This window comes from Salmo salar, chromosome 15 (genome assembly GCF_965601325.2).
Source record: "Salmo salar chromosome 15, fSalSal1, whole genome shotgun sequence".
In the NCBI taxonomy this organism is placed as follows: Eukaryota; Metazoa; Chordata; class Actinopteri; order Salmoniformes; family Salmonidae; genus Salmo; species Salmo salar.
In genome coordinates, this window is record NC_138305.1 from 49491391 (window position 1) to 49509145 (window position 17755).

Genomic DNA, 17755 nt, shown 5'->3' on the forward strand with positions numbered 1-17755 from the left:
GTCATGAGTGCATGGAGACGTGGCCTGCGGCAAATGGACTTCACATACAACAGGCTCATTCTGTTCAGGGCAACTCGGGGTATAACGCCATGTCATTTTGTAACTGTACATCAAACATGGTGATCATAAACGTTGACACAGTTTTATGATATGGAAATGTGAAGTGCACATTTGGACTCACGGGTGTTTGGCTTGCTTGCATGACATCAGTGGTATTTATTATAATCCTCAACGTCTCCATCTTTCAAAATACATGGAGCCCTCATAATTTACAGCATTTCCCTCAATCTGACAAAACATTTGCAAAAGTTTCCCAATTAGCGGTAGGGATCAGGGCAACTTCTTCAGAACGACTTCAGTTAAGACCCATACAGAGCTGTGATGCATAGACCGTGAGCTCTGACGTCATGTATAGCATGTTACTGTACAGCCACTGCGCTCCAATTTAGGCGCTTATCAGTATCCAAATCTGCCATTTTCAACCCATATAAGGGTATGGGTGTAAAGGGCTAAATGGAGAGCCTGATGTATTTGTTTCCCTGTGAAGGAGGATATTACACAATATCCTGTCAATCACCTAAACCCCCCCCCCCCCGTCTTACCGGATGGACTGACTGGCTTCCCTGCCGTCATCAGGAAGGGAGTGCTGGTACGAGCCAGATTATTGCTAACAGGCCACTCAGAATGTGCCGGGGTTGAGTGAGCGGCGACCCCATTTCCTCACTCCGTAACGAATCAAAATGAAAGGTTTCATCGTACTTGATCCAAAGTACTTTTTTGTTGAGGCACCTCCCAGCGGGCTATGACAGTACAGGCAAAAGAAGTGTCAGGGGAATACGAGGTCTTGAGCTGCAGCGGTTCACTGTGTTGGGGGGTACACATGCTGTTATATTGGTCGAAGCAATAGACTTTCCCCGACACATTGTTGAGCCCTTACAATGTTCCTCGACTACTCATGGTATTTTGCAACCTCTGACTAATGCTAGAGTCCGCTTAAGAACAAGTGTAACAGAGGCTCAAATTGGACCCAACGTGCCGCCCTGAGCCTATGCACCTACCTGTGAAGTTTAATTCCAAAACACTATATATCCATTTTCCCAAATTTTGGCAAATTCACTTTGTGTAATATTTTTTTTATCAAATCATGGCATGGGCTTGTTCAGTGACAGACAAGTTATTTCAGAGCGACAATCATCGTCTGTTTCAAAATGCTATATCTGCGTCACTTGCAGAGAAAAAAAGTAGCACTGCGTTGTTTTACACATTCAAATGTCACAAATTACTTTTATAAAGTTACGCAAATATTTTGGAACAATTTTTGTACTTAAAAAAAAAAAAAGTGTGCGTGTATCAGTGAAAAAAGAAACGTCCCTTTTTCAGGACCTTGTCTTTCAAAGAGAATTCATAAAAATCAAAATAATTTCACAGATCTTCATTGTAAAGGGTTTAAACACTGTTTCCCATGCTTGTTCAATGAACCATAAACATTAATGAACATGCCTGTGGAACGGTCGTCAAGACACTAACTGCTTACAGACGGTAGGCAATTAAGGTCACAGTTATAAAAACTTAGGACACTAAAGAGGCTTTTGTACTGACTCTGGAAAAACACCAAAAGAAAGATTACCAGTGTCTTGGCTCATCTACATGAACGTGCCGTAGGCCTGTAAGGCAGGTCCTCACCAGGCAACAACGTCGCCTATGGGCACAAACCCACCGTCGCTGGACAGGACTGACAAAAAGTGCTCTTCACTGACGAGTCGCGGTTTTGTCAGATTTGGGTTGATGGTCAGATTTGCATTTATCGTTGACGGAATGAGTGTTAGACCGAGGCCTTTACTCTGGAGGGGGATCGATTTTGAGGAGAAGGGTCTGTCATGTTCTGGGGCGGCGTGTCACAGCATCATCGGACTGAGCTTGTTGTCATTGCAGGCAATCTCAACGCTGTGCGTTACAGGGAAGACATCCTCCCTCATGTCGTACCCTTCCTGCAGGCTCATCCTGACATGACCCTCCAGCATGACAATGCCACCAGCCATACTGCTCGTTCTGTGCGTGATTTCCTGCAAGACAGGAATGTCAGTGTGCTGCCATGGCCAGCGACGAGCCCGGATCTCAATCCCATTGAGCACGGGAACTTGCAGGTGCCTTGGTGGAAGAGTGGGGCAACATCTCACAGCAACAACTGGCAAATCTGTTGCAGTCCATGAGGAGATGCTCTGCAGTACTCAATGTAGCTGGTGGCCACACCAGATACTGACTTACTTTTGATTTTGACCCCCCCCCCTCCTCTGCCTTTTTGTTCAGGGACACATTATTCCATTTCTTAGTCACATGTCTGTGGAACTTGTTCAGTTTGTCTGAATCTTATGTTCATACAAATATTTACACATGTTAAGTTTGCTGAAAATAAACGCAGTTGACATTGAGGACGTTTCATTTTTTGCGGAGATATATCACACAGTAATATAAGATCTGTATGTAAAATACACGTTTAGCTGGAATGTAATTTTCACAATGGATATTTATGTTTTGTGACAACCCATTTTAATCTAAAATCTAATAATAGTCATATTTTACAGACACAAAGGTACCCATAAGCATTCATTTCTGAAGAAAAAAAACAAATGTGAAAAATTGGTCTCTATAGGGTTTTGGAAATATACTATGTGATACTACTAGTAAACGAGTAACCTGGCAACCCCATGAGCCGAGTGTACACTTAAGTTTAAATATACACGCAATCGCCCTTGGGCAGCCTCGTAGGCACACAGAGTTTGGAAAGAGATCTCCAGTGGGAGAAGGGGGGGCAGGGGCTATTTTGGATACCTCAAAGGAGTCATTAGAGGTGGATTTGGACTGGAGCCATATTTGATGTGTAGGCTGGAGACATTCACAGCTATAGTGAAGCTAAGCAGTTTGTTTCTGTCTGCTCTTTGGGGTCTACTACTGTAAAGCACATTTATAATGAGTGTTAGAAATACATTTGAATTTGAGTCTGGATTTAAAAAAGTAAATGGCTATATATTGCTGCATAAAGTGTATAAATAGAGAATGGGCCTAAATGTCTAAACCCTTTGACTTTGAAATACATAGCTTCAATCTTACTCTATTTATGCTCTTACCATGACGACAATGGAAGAAGGGAAACAGTTGACTGGCCTCCGATGCAAATTAACTGACTGCAACCGTGCAAAAGATCTAACGAACTGTTAGCATGAGGAATTTTACCCCTGTTAGCGTAGAATTAGCCTTACAGCAAGGTCATATCCTTCTTGGCAGGGGTGTCAAACATGTGGCCCGCAAGCCCGTTCAATCCGTCCCACATCGAAATGAACAAATTGAAACTGTGTAGAAAGGATAATTTACCTACATTGTTAGTCTTTTCACGCTGTCTAGCTTGCTAACAGTTATCAAAATGAAAGCTAAAAGCAAATTTTGACAGTGAGGAAATATAATACATTTTAAGTGCAGCCCTCCGGACCTTGGTGGAGACAATGCGGCCCGCGGGGCAAAATGAGTTTGGCAACTCTGCTCTAGCGGTTAGCATAAATATTAGCACTGCTGCAATTGGTAATGTTGTGCTTGTGTTTGAGCTACTGCTAACAGGACACTTCTCAAGCCTCCTATACAGTGGAGGAGCAGCATGCTAGGTATGTGGCTAGCAGAGTTATGAAGACCTTGCCTGTGAGAGGAGCAGCAGCTGGACGTGCCAGTGCTGCAGGAGAGCAAGGCTCAAAATACCCCCAGCAGCTCCAAAACTGACAAGACAGCTGGGCTGACTGACTGCTCCGTATCGGAAAACCACTGGCCTTGGAATAGCAGGGTGCTGCTGTGTGAAATGATGATTGGTGCGCACACGCGCTGATGCTTTGACTCACCACACACACCGCGTACCGCCACAGCCTAGGAACCTCCCCCCAACGGTATTGGCCCCTATGGAAGTATTCTTAACCTCTAGTGCCCTGGAATGTTCTGCTAAGATTAGTTGGCACAAGGCCTTGATGGATGGAGGGCTGGGTGAAAAGAGGTTGGATTCATTTAGAATTACTTGCTCTTTCGCCCAATCCCAACTAAGCTCCTACCCCCTATGCACTTGTGTAGATTTGAAAGGGTTGTATAGCTCTAAGCATTATCTCTACAATTCCACCTTGCCTATTAGAAGGAAAAGGCGAGCTTATTCATACAATGCTTTACACCTATTCAATCCTCTCAGATCCACACAAGTGCAGCCAAAGGGTTGAAGGATTGGTTTGGGATTGACAATAGCCTGACTTTTTCCGCGGAAAACTTACTGAAACGTTGTCTACCTGGACTTGTCCCATGAGAAATGCTCATTCTGTTAACCATTTTTTATTGCGTGTACTAATGAACATGATGCGTGTGTTGATGGCGCTTGCCCTTGATCTCCACAGGTGCAACTATGGCTGGCAGGGCCAGTTCTGTGACGAGTGTGTCCCCTACCCAGGCTGTGTTCACGGGACCTGTGTCATACCCTGGCAATGTAGCTGTGAGCGTAACTGGGGAGGCCTGCTGTGTGACAAAGGTAAGGCATAGGCGCACATGCATACCATGGCTTGCATTTTAAGTGAAATCAAGTCAAATAATGTACATTTTAAAAGGGACGTTTCCACCCAGGTAGATGCCAGTCTTTCCCAGTCATTTGGGATTGAGGTCTGACGACAATACCTGGTGCATGAAACAGAAAGGTGGCATGGAATACGTACTGAGCATGACCAGTTTGGATGCATGCGCATATTATACTGTGTGTGTATACACTACCGTTCAAAAGTTTGGGGTCATTTAGAAATGTTCTTGTTTTTGAAAGAAAAGCAAAAAAACGTGTCTATTAAAATGACATCAAATTGGTCAGAAATACAGTGTAGACATTGTTAATGTTGTAAATTACTTATATAGCTGGAAACGGCAGATTTTGTTTTAAATGGAATGTCTACGTAGGGGTACAGAGTCCCATTATGAGCAACCATCACGCATGTTCCAGTGGCACGTTCTTAGCAAATCCAAGTTTATCCTTTTAAAAGGCAAATTCATAATTAGAAAACACTTAAAATTGTTAGCACAGCTGAAAACTGTTGTGCTGATTTTAAAGAAGCAATAAAACTTGCCTTTAGACTAGTTGAGTATCTGGAGCCACCTTCAAACTCAGTGCCTCTTTGCTTGACATCATGGGAAAATCAAAAGAAATCAGCCAAGACCTCAGAAAAATAATTGTAGACCTCCACAAGTCTGGTTCTTCATTGGGAGCAATTTACAAATGCCTGAAGGTACCACGTTCATCTGTACAAACAATAGTACGCAAGCATGAACATCATGGGACCACGCAACCATGATACCGCTCAGGAAGGGGACGTGTTCTGTCTCCTAGAGATGAACATACTTTGGTGCAAAAAGTGCAAATCAATCCCAGAACAACAGCAAAGGACCTTGTGAAGATGCTGGAGGAAACGGGTACAAAAGTATCTATATCGACAGTAAAATGAGTCCTATGTCGACATAACCTGAAAGGCTGCTCAGCACTGTTCCAAAACCGCCATAAAAAAGCCAGACTACGGTTTGCAACTGCACATGGGGACAAAGATTGTACTTTTTGGAGAAATGTATTCTGGTTTGAAACAAAATAGAACTGTTTGGAGGAAAAAGGGGGAGGCTTGCAAGCCGAAGAACACCATCCCAACCGTGAAGCATGGGGGTGGCAGCATGTTGTGGGGTGCTTTGCTGCAGGAGGGACTGGTGCACTTCACAAAATAGATGGCATCATGAGGTAGGAAGATTGTGGCAATATTGAAGCAACATCTCAAGACATCAGTCAGGAAGTTAAAGCTTGGTTGCAAATGGGTCTTGCAAATGACCCCAAGCATACTTCCAAAGTTGTGGCAAAATGGCTTAAGGACAACAAAGTCAAGGTATTGGTGTGGCCATCACAAAGCCTTGACCTCAACCCTACAGAAAATGTGTGGGCAGAACTGAAAAAGCGTGTGCGAGCAAGGAGGCCTACAAATCTGACTCGGGTACACCAGCTCTGTCAGGAGGAATGGGCCAAAATTCACAACTTGTTGTGGGAAGCTTGTGGAAGGCTACCTGAAACATCATGACCCATGTTAAACAATTTAAAGGCAATGATACCAAATACTAATTGAGTGTATGTGAACTTCTGACCCACTGGGAATGTGATGAAAGAAATAAGAGCTGAAATCAATCATTCTCTCGTATTATTCTGACATTTCACATTCTCAAAATAGTGGTGATCCTTTTACTAGGATTAAATGTCAGGAATTGTGAAAAACTGAGTTTAAATGTATTTGGCTAAGGTGTATTTAAACTTCCGACTTCAACAGTACATAAATGCATGCATTACATTACCAAAAGTATCTGGCCACCTGCTCGTTGAACATGTCATTCCAAAATCAAGGGTGTTAATATTGAGTTGGTCCCCCTCTTTTCTGCTATAACAGCCTCCATTCTTCTGGGAAGGCTTTCCACTAGATGTTGGAACATTGCTGCCATGACCAGAGCATGCCCACTAGTGCCAGAGACGCAAAACCATTGCACCGTAACAAATAGCATTACTGCCTCTTACAACAAGCAGATTTGCTGCTTGTTGCGGCGTCAGCATTGCCGGTTGCTGTGGAGACAAACCAATCCCCTTAGTAACTGATCCTGGACCTGTTTTTGTTAGTTTGTTCCCTATTCATAATGCACAAATTAAAGTAGAAAATGGCCTGATTTCCCAAATGCATCTTAAGGCTAAGTTCATTGTGAGAACCTTCGACGGCGCAGTGTTTCCCAAAACCATTTATTAAAGTTGCAGTTGAAAAAGCTTGTTATTTACAGACTGTCTCAGATCACTCGTAGAACGGTTAAGTCCGCCGCTAGATGCGTTTTTTCCCTACCACTTCATTTTATACACCGAAAATCTCCACTAAACAGAATCAACATGTCTTTCTGTGACTGCCGATAACTTCACAATGAAGTTGACTACAAATACAAAGTTGCTGATGTCGTTGCAATTGTTACAAGCAAAGCATAAAAATATGCATCAAATGAAATCCGAGATGACTGAATTAAAAGATGTAATTTGATGACATTTATTTTGTTATTTGTAGGCTGTCCAATTTCTACCGCAATGTATTTCATGTTAGGTAACCACATGTGCAATGTGCCAAATCTTGAGTTAATGTGTTGTTATAGGTTAAGCATTAGAATAAGCCGCCGCAATATTTGCAGCCATAGGTAATATCTCTCTAGGAGCTGATCCATCGTCAGTATTGTGGAATAATTATGTTAAGGTAAGAATTCAATGTAGAAAGCTCATCTGAGAGCAGCGTTGCCTTTCTTTCGATCCTATCAGTATCGACACTGCCTTAATGACTTACTTAGCCAAAGTTCTGTTGGAGATTTGGGGAACGCACGTTACGTCTTTGGCCGTTGTGGGGAAAAATGCATTGTTTTAACAATTAGTAAGCCTAAGTTCCATCGCTATCGGGACACGGGCCCAAAGCTTGACCATTTTTTTGAAGTTGCATCATAGATAATGAATCTAAGATCAGTTTTGTCTCTTTACCCCGTGTAATACTTAAGCTTCGGAGTTGGCAAGGGGAAACTGATCCTAGAGGAAACCTCTAACCAGAGCTGACAATCAGGCCCCGCTAATGAGTGGTGGAGATGGAAACTGGTGGCTACTGCAAAGGGATGTCCGTCTAGCTGTTGGCATAGTTATATAAACACACAAAACGGCTAGTACATAGTGACAGTAGTAATGCAACTTTTTTGTTAGTGTTACTGCTAACAGGGTACTGGGCACTTATTTGAGTTGATACTGATGGTTACAGCTGAGGAAATCCCTGTAGCTGTTAGCATAAACGCCTAACACATAGTAATTGTATATTTGTTAATCGCTCCACTTCACGCCATTATTATACTTGGGTGTGGAGTCTTTTTTTATTTTATTTTTTTTTATTTATTTTTTTGCATGCATGCATGCATTCCTGGACTCCCTGATGGCAACATTCACAAGGGGGCAATGGCAGAGATTCTCATTGTTCTTTGTCTTCCCATTTTGTGGTAAAGGCAATCACTTTGAAAACATCACTACTGTAAGCTAATTTGAAAGAGAACCAACTGCATATTTACATAATAGCTACTTGTAATGAAAGGTGAGGTTTGTTTTACATTACCTTGTTTTGTGCCTGCCAGTAGGCTACAACGTTTGAATTATAGTTTGAACAGTAGACTGCTTATATGATGCAAAGCCTATAGGCAGGACTACTTACTACAAGGAGCCACCCATTTTGTGATGAAAAATGACTTTCTCATACTGCATTACACTCCAAATCATTGTGTACAGTCTGTCGAGCTTCTTAGGGTGAAGTTAGCATAGTGATAGTCACTGCTGATAGGATACTGGTGTCAAGACCTTATTGTAGTGGCCATGGGGAAACCCGATCCTCCCTCTGCCCTCAGTTACTGTGTACTTTCTGAGAGGAGGCCCACAGGTCCCTAGTGGGGTCCAATCCCTCTTTATTTATTCAAGGCCTTTAGGGGGGAAAAACAGAACAGCCTCGGGGCTTGATACATCGTAGTAGTATGTTGGCTAACTTTGGGCTGTGTCCCAAATGGCACCCTACTCCCATATATGGTGCACCCCTTTTGCGCTGTTTGGGACGTGTGCTTACCAAATCTAAATTCCCCTAGCCTCTAGACAAATCTTTTTTGGTAGAACTGAACAGTATTTAAAAATGCGCTATATGGGAATACTTTAGCTTCGTCTTGCCTTCAGGATAGGCTTACACCTTTCCAGTCATTTCACATCTGCACACAGTGTCTGGTGGGGGCTCGAATTTGGTGTGCTGACTATGCCCAGGATGCCTGCACAACTGCTAGCATGTAGAGAACCAGAATTATAAGGGGGGGGGGGGGGCTTGATTTGGTGTTCCTAATCTGTGTTTTGTGTGTTCATGCCCAGATCTGAACTACTGTGGCAGACACCAGCCGTGCGTGAACGGCGGGACCTGCATGAACACGGAGCCGGATGAGTATCGCTGTGCCTGTCCCGACGGCTACTCTGGCAAGACCTGTGAGATAGGTGAGACACCAGAATACAAGCTACTACTCAAAAAGGCTTAAAGGTCCAGCTCTCTTTCTTCCCCTAGATCCTAGCTCCACGCTGGCTACCTCCATGTTTTTCACAAATACTTTGGAAGGGCTTAAAGGCCCGTTCACATTTGACCCCCGCCCTCTTCCCCTAGTTACCACTCCAGGTGGCCTTAAAGGCCCGGTTCCATTTTGACCCCTTTAGGACTTTTCCCAGATGTTGACCTGCTCGTTTGTATAGTGATGTGTTTGTGTATCTGCGTGTGTGTTCTACAGCTGAGCACGCCTGTGTGTCCGACCCATGTGCCAACAGCGGCACGTGCCACGAGGTCCCGTCTGGTTTCGAGTGCCACTGCCCTCCGGGATGGGAGGGGCCCACCTGCGCCAACGGTGAGAACACCACCCCTTTTTGTCTTAAACATCTCCCTCCATATCTGTACCTTCTCCTCCAACTCTTTCCTTTTCCTCTGTGATGCTTGCGTTTCCCTCCGAGCTCAATACGGTCAACCTTGGCATTGTTCCAACAGCTCCTGTGGAAGTTGCCCCTAAACCACATATCTAGGATCATATTTTATAGCGCCAATTCCTAGTCTTATCATGCATTTTGAAAGTATTGGAATATGGCCTGTGACTTGTTTTCTCTCCATCTAGCTAGCCCGTCCCACTCTTCTTCCTTTTAACCCCTTCCCTCTCCTTGGTGGCCATCCCTGCAGTAGAGTGAGTGTGTGTGTGTGTGCGCGCTCCTGTGGGGGGGCCCCGGCTTCATAGGGGCCAGGATTAGACACCCTTCGGGCAGAAGATGCACCCGGAGGGGTGATTTGCATAATCTGCCCTCCCTTTGAACCAGGCCGCATTGGTGCCATGGTGTGGAGAATACGCTGCACCTTCCACACATACACAAAATGTGTGCCCCCCTCACCCCTACCTGTCCCATCAAGGTGCTTTCCCTAGTCCCCCAAGGTGTGTAGCTATCTGGCTTAAAGTCCTGCACTTTTGATGGTAGAGTGACTGTATGATTACAGAAGTGCAGCGTGTTTGTGTTTCTCCATGCCCGTATCAGAAGTGCAAGGAGAGGGCTTTAATAGCAGCTAATCTGCCAGGGCCTGGATTATGCTAATCGTGTTATGCTACCATGACAGACTTCCCTCTCGATCTCTTTTGCTTTCTCTCTCCCTGCTCTTTTGCTTTCTCTCTCCCTGCTCTTTTGCTTTCTCTCTCCCTGCTCTTTTGCTTTCTCTATTGCTCTTGCTTTATTTGTCTTTTCTCTTTCTCGCATCTCTGACTCTACCTCTAACATCTCATTCATGTCTTTCGCGCTCTTTCGCTCTCAACTGCATCTCTTGGACTCCCACTTTAACTATCTTATTGCTCTCTCACTCCCTACCTCTTTCTCAGTGACTGCGTAAGACTCTTAGAATGTGGTGCTGCTATAAGTTATTGATGCTTTCTCTGGCAACAAGCTCCTGAAAATAGGCTTTGGTCACTTTAAAATAATTAAATGCAGTTAGCCAACACCTCTGCACCAGTGAGCTCAGGTACGCTTTAACAAGATGCCGGAGGTGAATTGTAGCGAAGGGTAGCGTTTTGATATACTATCAATCTTTGGACGTTTACTGGAATCAGGACGGAATTAGCAGGACCCCCAGTAATCCTCAAAACCTGGTTATTTTGAGAAAATTACTGGAGTTTTTCTACCTTTGTTTGATAGGGGAGGTGATTATCTAAAAATGTCGTACATGCCTCTTAGCAGACAATCTCATCCAAAGCGACTAACAGTACATTGAATGCCTGTATTTTTGACCTGTGATCGCTGCAGGAATTGAACCCACAGCCTTGGCCTACAGGTTTTATTCATTGAGAAAATCTATTTTTCAAGAGACCTGGTCCAACAGCAGCAGGGGGAACAAAGTTTCAGACAAAATAACTTGCATGCACTAACACAACATTGAACAAATCTATAGACACATACAGTACAACAGTTAAATATTACGTAAAGAAACGCATGTCATAACTAAAAAAATAGCTGACCTAAAGACAATTACTCTTCTATGATATTTACATTGACCAAGTGTTTTTAAACTCCACCAACTTGGCCAATTATCAACTTTTTAAAATGTACATGAGAGAATTCCAGGACCATGGACTTGAGTAACTAAAGCTATTTCTACTATGACTTGTTCTATTTCTTGCTACTGTTAAAAGCAAATGAGAATGGGACAAATTTTAATAATAATTCACTGAACTGATAAAAAAATGTCATTTTACCCAATTATGGCCTTATAAATCAGTGTATATCAGTGTTTAAGACTGCAAGGTCAATGACGACCAGCTCACAGCGCTGTAGAAATCACAAGGATGTGTTAGACGTTTTTGATTGATAATGAACCCGAGGACTGCATGATATACTGAATCAAGTGTGCTCAGGGTAGTGGTTGAGGCCTGCATATCTATATACACTGCTCAAAAAAATAAAGGGAACACTAAAATAACACATCCTAGATCTGAATGAATTAAATAATCTTATTAAATACTTTTTTCTTTACATAGTTGAATGTGCTGACAACAAAATCACACAAAAATAATCAATGGAAATCCAATTTATCAACCCATGGATGTCTGGATTTGGAGTCACACTCAAAATTAAAGTGGAAAACCACACTACAGGCTGTAGTGTGTGTGGCTTCCACGTGCCTGTATGACCTCCCTACAACGCCTGGGCATGCTCCTGATGAGGTGGCGGATGGTCTCCTGAGGGATCTCCTCCCAGACCTGGACTAAAGCATCCGCCAACTCCTGGACAGTCTGTGGTGCAACGTGGCGTTGGTGGATGGAGCGAGACATGATGTCCCAGATGTGCTCAATTGGATTCAGGTCTGGGGAACGGGCAGGCCAGTCCATAGCATCAATGCCTTCCTCTTGCAGGAACTGCTGACACACTCCAGCCACATGAGGTCTAGCATTGTCTTGCATTAGGAGGAACCCAGGGCCAACCGCACCAGCATATGGTCTCACAAGGGGTCTGAGGATCTCATCTCGGTACCTAATGGCAGTCAGGCTACCTCTGGCGAGCACATGGAGGGCTGTGCATTTCCCCAAGGAAATGCCACCCCACACCATGACTGACCCACCGCCAAACCGGTCATGCTGGAGGATGTTGCAGGCAGCAGAACGTTCTCCACGGTGTCTCCAGACTGTCACGTCTGTCACGTGCTCAGTGTGAACCTGCTTTCATCTGTGAAGAGCACAGGGCGCCAGTGGCGAATTTGCCAATCTTGGTGTTCTCTGGCAAATGCCAAACGTCCTGCACAGTGTTGGGCTGTAAGCACAACCCCCACCTGTGGACGTCGGGCCCTCATACCACTCTCATGGAGTCTGTTTCTGACCGTTTGAGCAGACACATGCACATTTGTGGCCTGCTGGAGGTCATTTTGCAGGGCTCTGGCAATGCTCCTCCTGCTCCTCCTTGCACAAAGGCGGAGGTAGCGGTCCTGCTGCTGGGTTGTTGCCCTCCTACGGCCTCCTCCACGTCTCCTGATGTACTGGCCTGTCTCCTGGTAGCGCCTCCATGCTCTGGACACTACGTTGACAGACACAGCAAACCTTCTTGCCACAGCTCGCATTGATGTGCCATCCTGGATGAGCTGCACTACCTGAGCCACTTGTGTGGGTTGTAGACTCCGTCTCATGCTACCACTAGAGTGAAAGCACCGCCAGCATTCAAAAGTGACCAAAACATCAGCCAGGAAGCATAGGAACTGAGAAGTGGTCTGTGGTCACCACCTGCAGAACCACTCCTTTATTGCGGGTGTCTTGCTAATTGCCTATAATTTCCACCTGTTGTCTATTCCATTTGCACAACAGCATGTGAAATTTATTGTCAATCAGTGTTGCTTCCTAAGTGGACAGTTTGATTTCAGAAGTTTGATTGACTTGGAGTTACATTGTGTTTAAGTGTTCCCTTTATTTTTTTGAGCAGTGTGTATATATATCTCACTAAAATCTAAAGACTGCCGGTAATGTTTATCGTGCCTTCCTGGCCTCCAGATAAAAACAAGCCTTAGGTTTTAATTACCGGCATATCTTCAGCTTGCGCTTCCTTATCAAGTTCTCCTCATGAACAGTGAAGCTCAGCTTGTCATCAACCCCCACACCCAAATATTTGTACCTTTTGACTTGCTCTATAGTATGTCCATCCAATGTAGCAATGACATGATTAGTAACATGCCTCGCATTAGAAAATGCCATGCATTTTGTTTTACCTGAATTCAGAACCAGCTTCAAATCATACAGATTGTTATATGGTGTTAAATGCTCATTGGGCATTTTCAAATGCTGAAGATGCACTACTAACACTTGAATAAAGAACAGTATCATCTGCATAAAAATGAACATCCACTGTTTCAATGTCATTTGAAATTAGTCACCACATTATTTCATATTAAACGCTATGTATTGTTAAATGTTGAACACTGACTTGGATGTGTTTGTGCTGTTTTATTTAATTTTGTGTTTTTGGTTTTACTCAGACATGGACGAATGTGCGTCCAGTCCTTGTGCCCAGGGTGGGACATGCATCGATCTGGAGAACGGCTTTGAGTGTGTGTGCCCCCCACAGTGGGGTGGGAAGACCTGCCAGATTGGTAAGACCCCCGGATCACACACCCCACCCAAATCAGACTGCATGAGTGTCTCAGTGGTGCATCCAAACATGTTACGGTCAGAGCTGACTCTACAATGATTTTACAACAATCCATTAAAGTAGGGCATTAAAGTAGAGCGTCTGCTAAATGACGTAAATGTAGGGCTGACCCCATTTAGTCGACTGATCAATTTTGGTCGATAGGCTGTTGATCAACCAAGATTCTTTTTTTTTAGTCAAGCAGTCTCATAGCATTTTTATTTTATTTTATAAAAAAATGTATGGCACACGAGACACCTTTCTTGATTCTCACGTGTCTCAGTGGACTAATCCATTGCGGAGGCCACGGGGATGGCTCACCAGTATTATATTTACTGTTAACCTCTCTAGGTTATGTGGGACGAAATCGTCCCACCTACTCAACAGCCAGTGGAATCCCGTGGCGCGATATTCAAATACCTTAGAAATGCTATTACTTCAATTTCTCAAACATATGACTATTTTACACCATTTTAAAGACAAGACTCTCGTTAATCTAACCACACTGTCCGATTTCAAAAAGGCTTTACAACGAAAGCAAAACATTAGATTATGTCAGCAGTGTACCCAGCCAGAAATAATCAGACACCCATTTTTCAAGCTAGCATATAATGTCACAAAAAACAAAACCACAGCTAAATGCAGCACTAACCTTTGATCTTCATCAGATGACAACCCTAGGACATTATGTCATACAATGCATGCATGTTTTGTTCAATCAAGTTCATATATCAAAAACCAGCTTTTTACATTAGCATGTGACGTTCAGAACTAGCATACCCCCCGCAAACATCCGGTGAATTTACTAAATTACTCACGATAAACGTTCACAAAAAAACATAACAATTATTTTAAGAATTATAGATACAGAACTCCTCTGCACTCGATATGTCCGATTTTAAAATAGCTTTTCGGTGAAAGCACATTTTGCAATATTCTCAGTAGATAGCCCAGCCATCACGGCAAGCTATTTAGACACCGACCAAGTTTAGCCCTGACCAAACTCCGATTTTACTATTACAAAAGTTTGATTACCTTTGTTGTCTTCGTCAGAATGCACTCCCAGGACTGCTACTTCAATAACAAATGTTGGTTTGGTCCAAAATAATCCATCGTTATATCCAAATAGCGGCGTTTTGTTCGTGCGTTCTAGACACTATCCGAAGTGTAAATAAGGGTTACGAGCATGGCGCAATTCGTGACAAAAGATTTCTAAATATTCCATTACCGTACTTCGAAGCATGTCAACCGCTGTTTACAATCCATTTTTATGCCATTTTTCTCGTAAAAAAGCGATAATATTCCGACCGGGAATCTCCGTTTAGGTAAACAGACAAAGGAAAAGAAAGCTTTCGGTCGACGCGGGCACGAGCCTGAGTCTCACAGTACTGTAACCAGCCACTACCCAAACGCGCTACTTTGTTTCATCCAGAGCCTGCAAAGCCACGATTCAGCTTTTTGCCGCCTTCTGAGAGCCCATGTGAGCCGTAGGAAGTGTCACGTAACAGCAGAGATCCTTTGTAATGGATAGAGATGGCAAAGAAGGCCAAGAAATGGTCAGACAGGGTACTTCCTGTACAATATCTTCTCAGGTTTTGGCCTGCCAAATGAGTTCTCTTATACACAGACACCATTCAAACAGTTTTAGAAACATTGGAGTGTTTTCTATCCAAAGCTAATAATTATATGCATATTCTAGTTTCTGGGCAGGAGTAATAATCAGATTAAATCGTGTACGTTTTTTATCCAGCTGTGAAAATACTGCCCCCTATCCATAACAGTTTAAAATGGTGTAAAATAGTCATATGTTTGAGAAATTGAAGTAATAGCATTTCTAAGGTATTTGAATATCGCGCCACGGGATTCCACTGGCTGTTGAGTAGGTGGGACGATTTCGTCCCACATACCCTAGAGAGGTTAATGGCATAATCTGCGAAGGCCAGCAGCAGCTGGAGGAGAGTCCGGAACAGATTTTTTTTCTTCCGTTTAGGCCATCTTGATCTTTGGCTCCCTCTTGAGTCATTTGTGTGTCATTAATTATTTAATCACAGTGTGCCTAAAACATTAGACAAGCTCAGTAGCCTACATATCGTTGATTTTTATTAAAACACATGGGGTATGTCTATATATAGGGGAAAATACATAGTAAAACATTTCGACCCCGGGCCTCCCGATTGGCACAGGGGTCTAAGGCACTGCATCACAGTGCTAGAGGTGTCACTACAGATCCAGGTTCGATCCCGGGCTGTATCACAACCGGCCGTGATCGGGAGTCCCATAGGGGGGCGTGGAATTGGCCCGGCGTTGTCCGGCTTAAGGGAGGGTTTGGCCGGGGGGGGGGGTTACTTGGCTCATCACGCTTTAACAACTCCTTGTGGCGGGCCGGGCACCTGCAGGTTGACCGCTTGTCAGGTGAACAGTGTTTCCTCCGACACACTGGTGCATCTGGCTTCCGAGTTAAGCGGGCGTGTGTTAAGAAGCGCGGGTTATGTTTTGGGGGACTCCCGAGCAGCGATGAGACAAGATTGAAATTGGGTAGAAAAAAAGGGGGAGATATCTCAATCGATTGGTCAAAAAAACATGACTCTAGGTCAACTTTTTTTCCCCCTGGGCATTAAAGGGATAGGTCATCCAAATTACAAATGTACATATTTGCTTACTTGCCATGAAGGAAGTCTATCGACGACGAGAGACGGCAATCATTCTTTGGATTTGTGAATCTAGCTACTTCCGCTAATATTAGCTTTTTGGTGAACTATCCTTTTAAGTACACCATTGATCAGTGGAGAGTCCGCTCGCATGACAATTACCAATAGTTTCTTCCATAGCCCCAGGAAGTAGGGTGCTGAGGGTGCTTCCGCACCCCCCTTTTTTTCTTCACTAAAGTAGTGTACTGGGCCTTTGCTAGTCCTGTATTAATGGACCGATATAGCAGTCTGTAGTGCACTGTGCTTTACTGATTCTCAGCCTCTCCCTCCGCCCCCTCCCTTCCAGTCATATTACAGGAAGTAATGCCATGTCCATTCACATTGCAACCATTGACATTGCAGGAATATAATGTGCATCCAAGCACATTACAATGAGCAATGCTACCGCTAGCCGTACAAGCCTGTATGATTTGTTTGTATGTGTTTTTGTGTGTACTTCCTTCCACCCCATTGAGTCTACATTACTCCTGTGGTCATCATTACACTGGGCTGCTCAAATTAAGATGGCTACTGTCTGCAACACGATGCGGGTGCCTTCAGAGCACAGCGATGTACACTGGAAACTGCTTGGCAACCGCTACACTCGGACCTCAATAACCACGAGTCATGTGCCATTGTCTGTGACCAGAGTCCCGCATCACGTTTTTCTTTTCTTTGTTTATTTATCCACTCGTACCTGTTGAGAGGAAGCGTGGTGTGCCAGAAAGAGGATTATGACCTGGAAACAAGCTTGGGGGCGGGGGGACCCGAAACCCAGCCTGTGGTCTCCCCTTACGGAGCTGGAACCGTAACCTGGTCTCCCCTTACTACCTGAGTGTTGGATGTTTGGGTTTCGAAGAGTACAGGTGTGCCAGTGGACTGGTCATGCTCCCAGGGACAGCCCCCCTCCTGAATATTTAATGTGCTAATAAGCAGCAGGGCTTTCTTTTTTTTGGAGGGGGTGGTTTAAAAAGATTAGTGTCTCAGGTGTCATCTGCTTTTTTCTAAGGGATAGGCCCAAACAAGTTAGCTGGATGGAGGGAGTTGAGAGGACAGGTGGAGGAGATGAAAAGGGGAGGTTGTGGACTGCAGCTCTTTGCCACTCATGTAGTGTGCGTAGGAGGAGGAGGGACTAGGGGTCGATTTCGAATTCAGGGATAGAGTGGAACTTCTTCTTGTTGGACTAAAATGGCTGACTGGATAATAAGTGTATTGCACCCACCAGTACAATAGGCTTATACATTTCCCTCCACTTGCCAAAAATGAAGGGGAGCTTTAC

The 17755-nt window shown here is 44.1% G+C and overlaps 1 protein-coding gene across 2 annotated transcripts in view; it reads left to right on the forward strand.

The window, feature by feature from the left end:
* Positions 1-17755, forward strand: part of jag2b (jagged canonical Notch ligand 2b) — a 107252-nt gene that overhangs the window by 47442 nt on the left and 42055 nt on the right. For both annotated transcript variants that reach the window (XM_014145100.3, XM_014145102.3), the window contains exons 6-9: positions 4416-4546; positions 8984-9103; positions 9388-9501; positions 13638-13751. In XM_014145100.3, coding sequence (XP_014000575.1) covers positions 4416-4546; positions 8984-9103; positions 9388-9501; positions 13638-13751 — 479 coding nt within the window. The remainder of the gene's footprint in view (positions 1-4415; positions 4547-8983; positions 9104-9387; positions 9502-13637; positions 13752-17755) is intronic.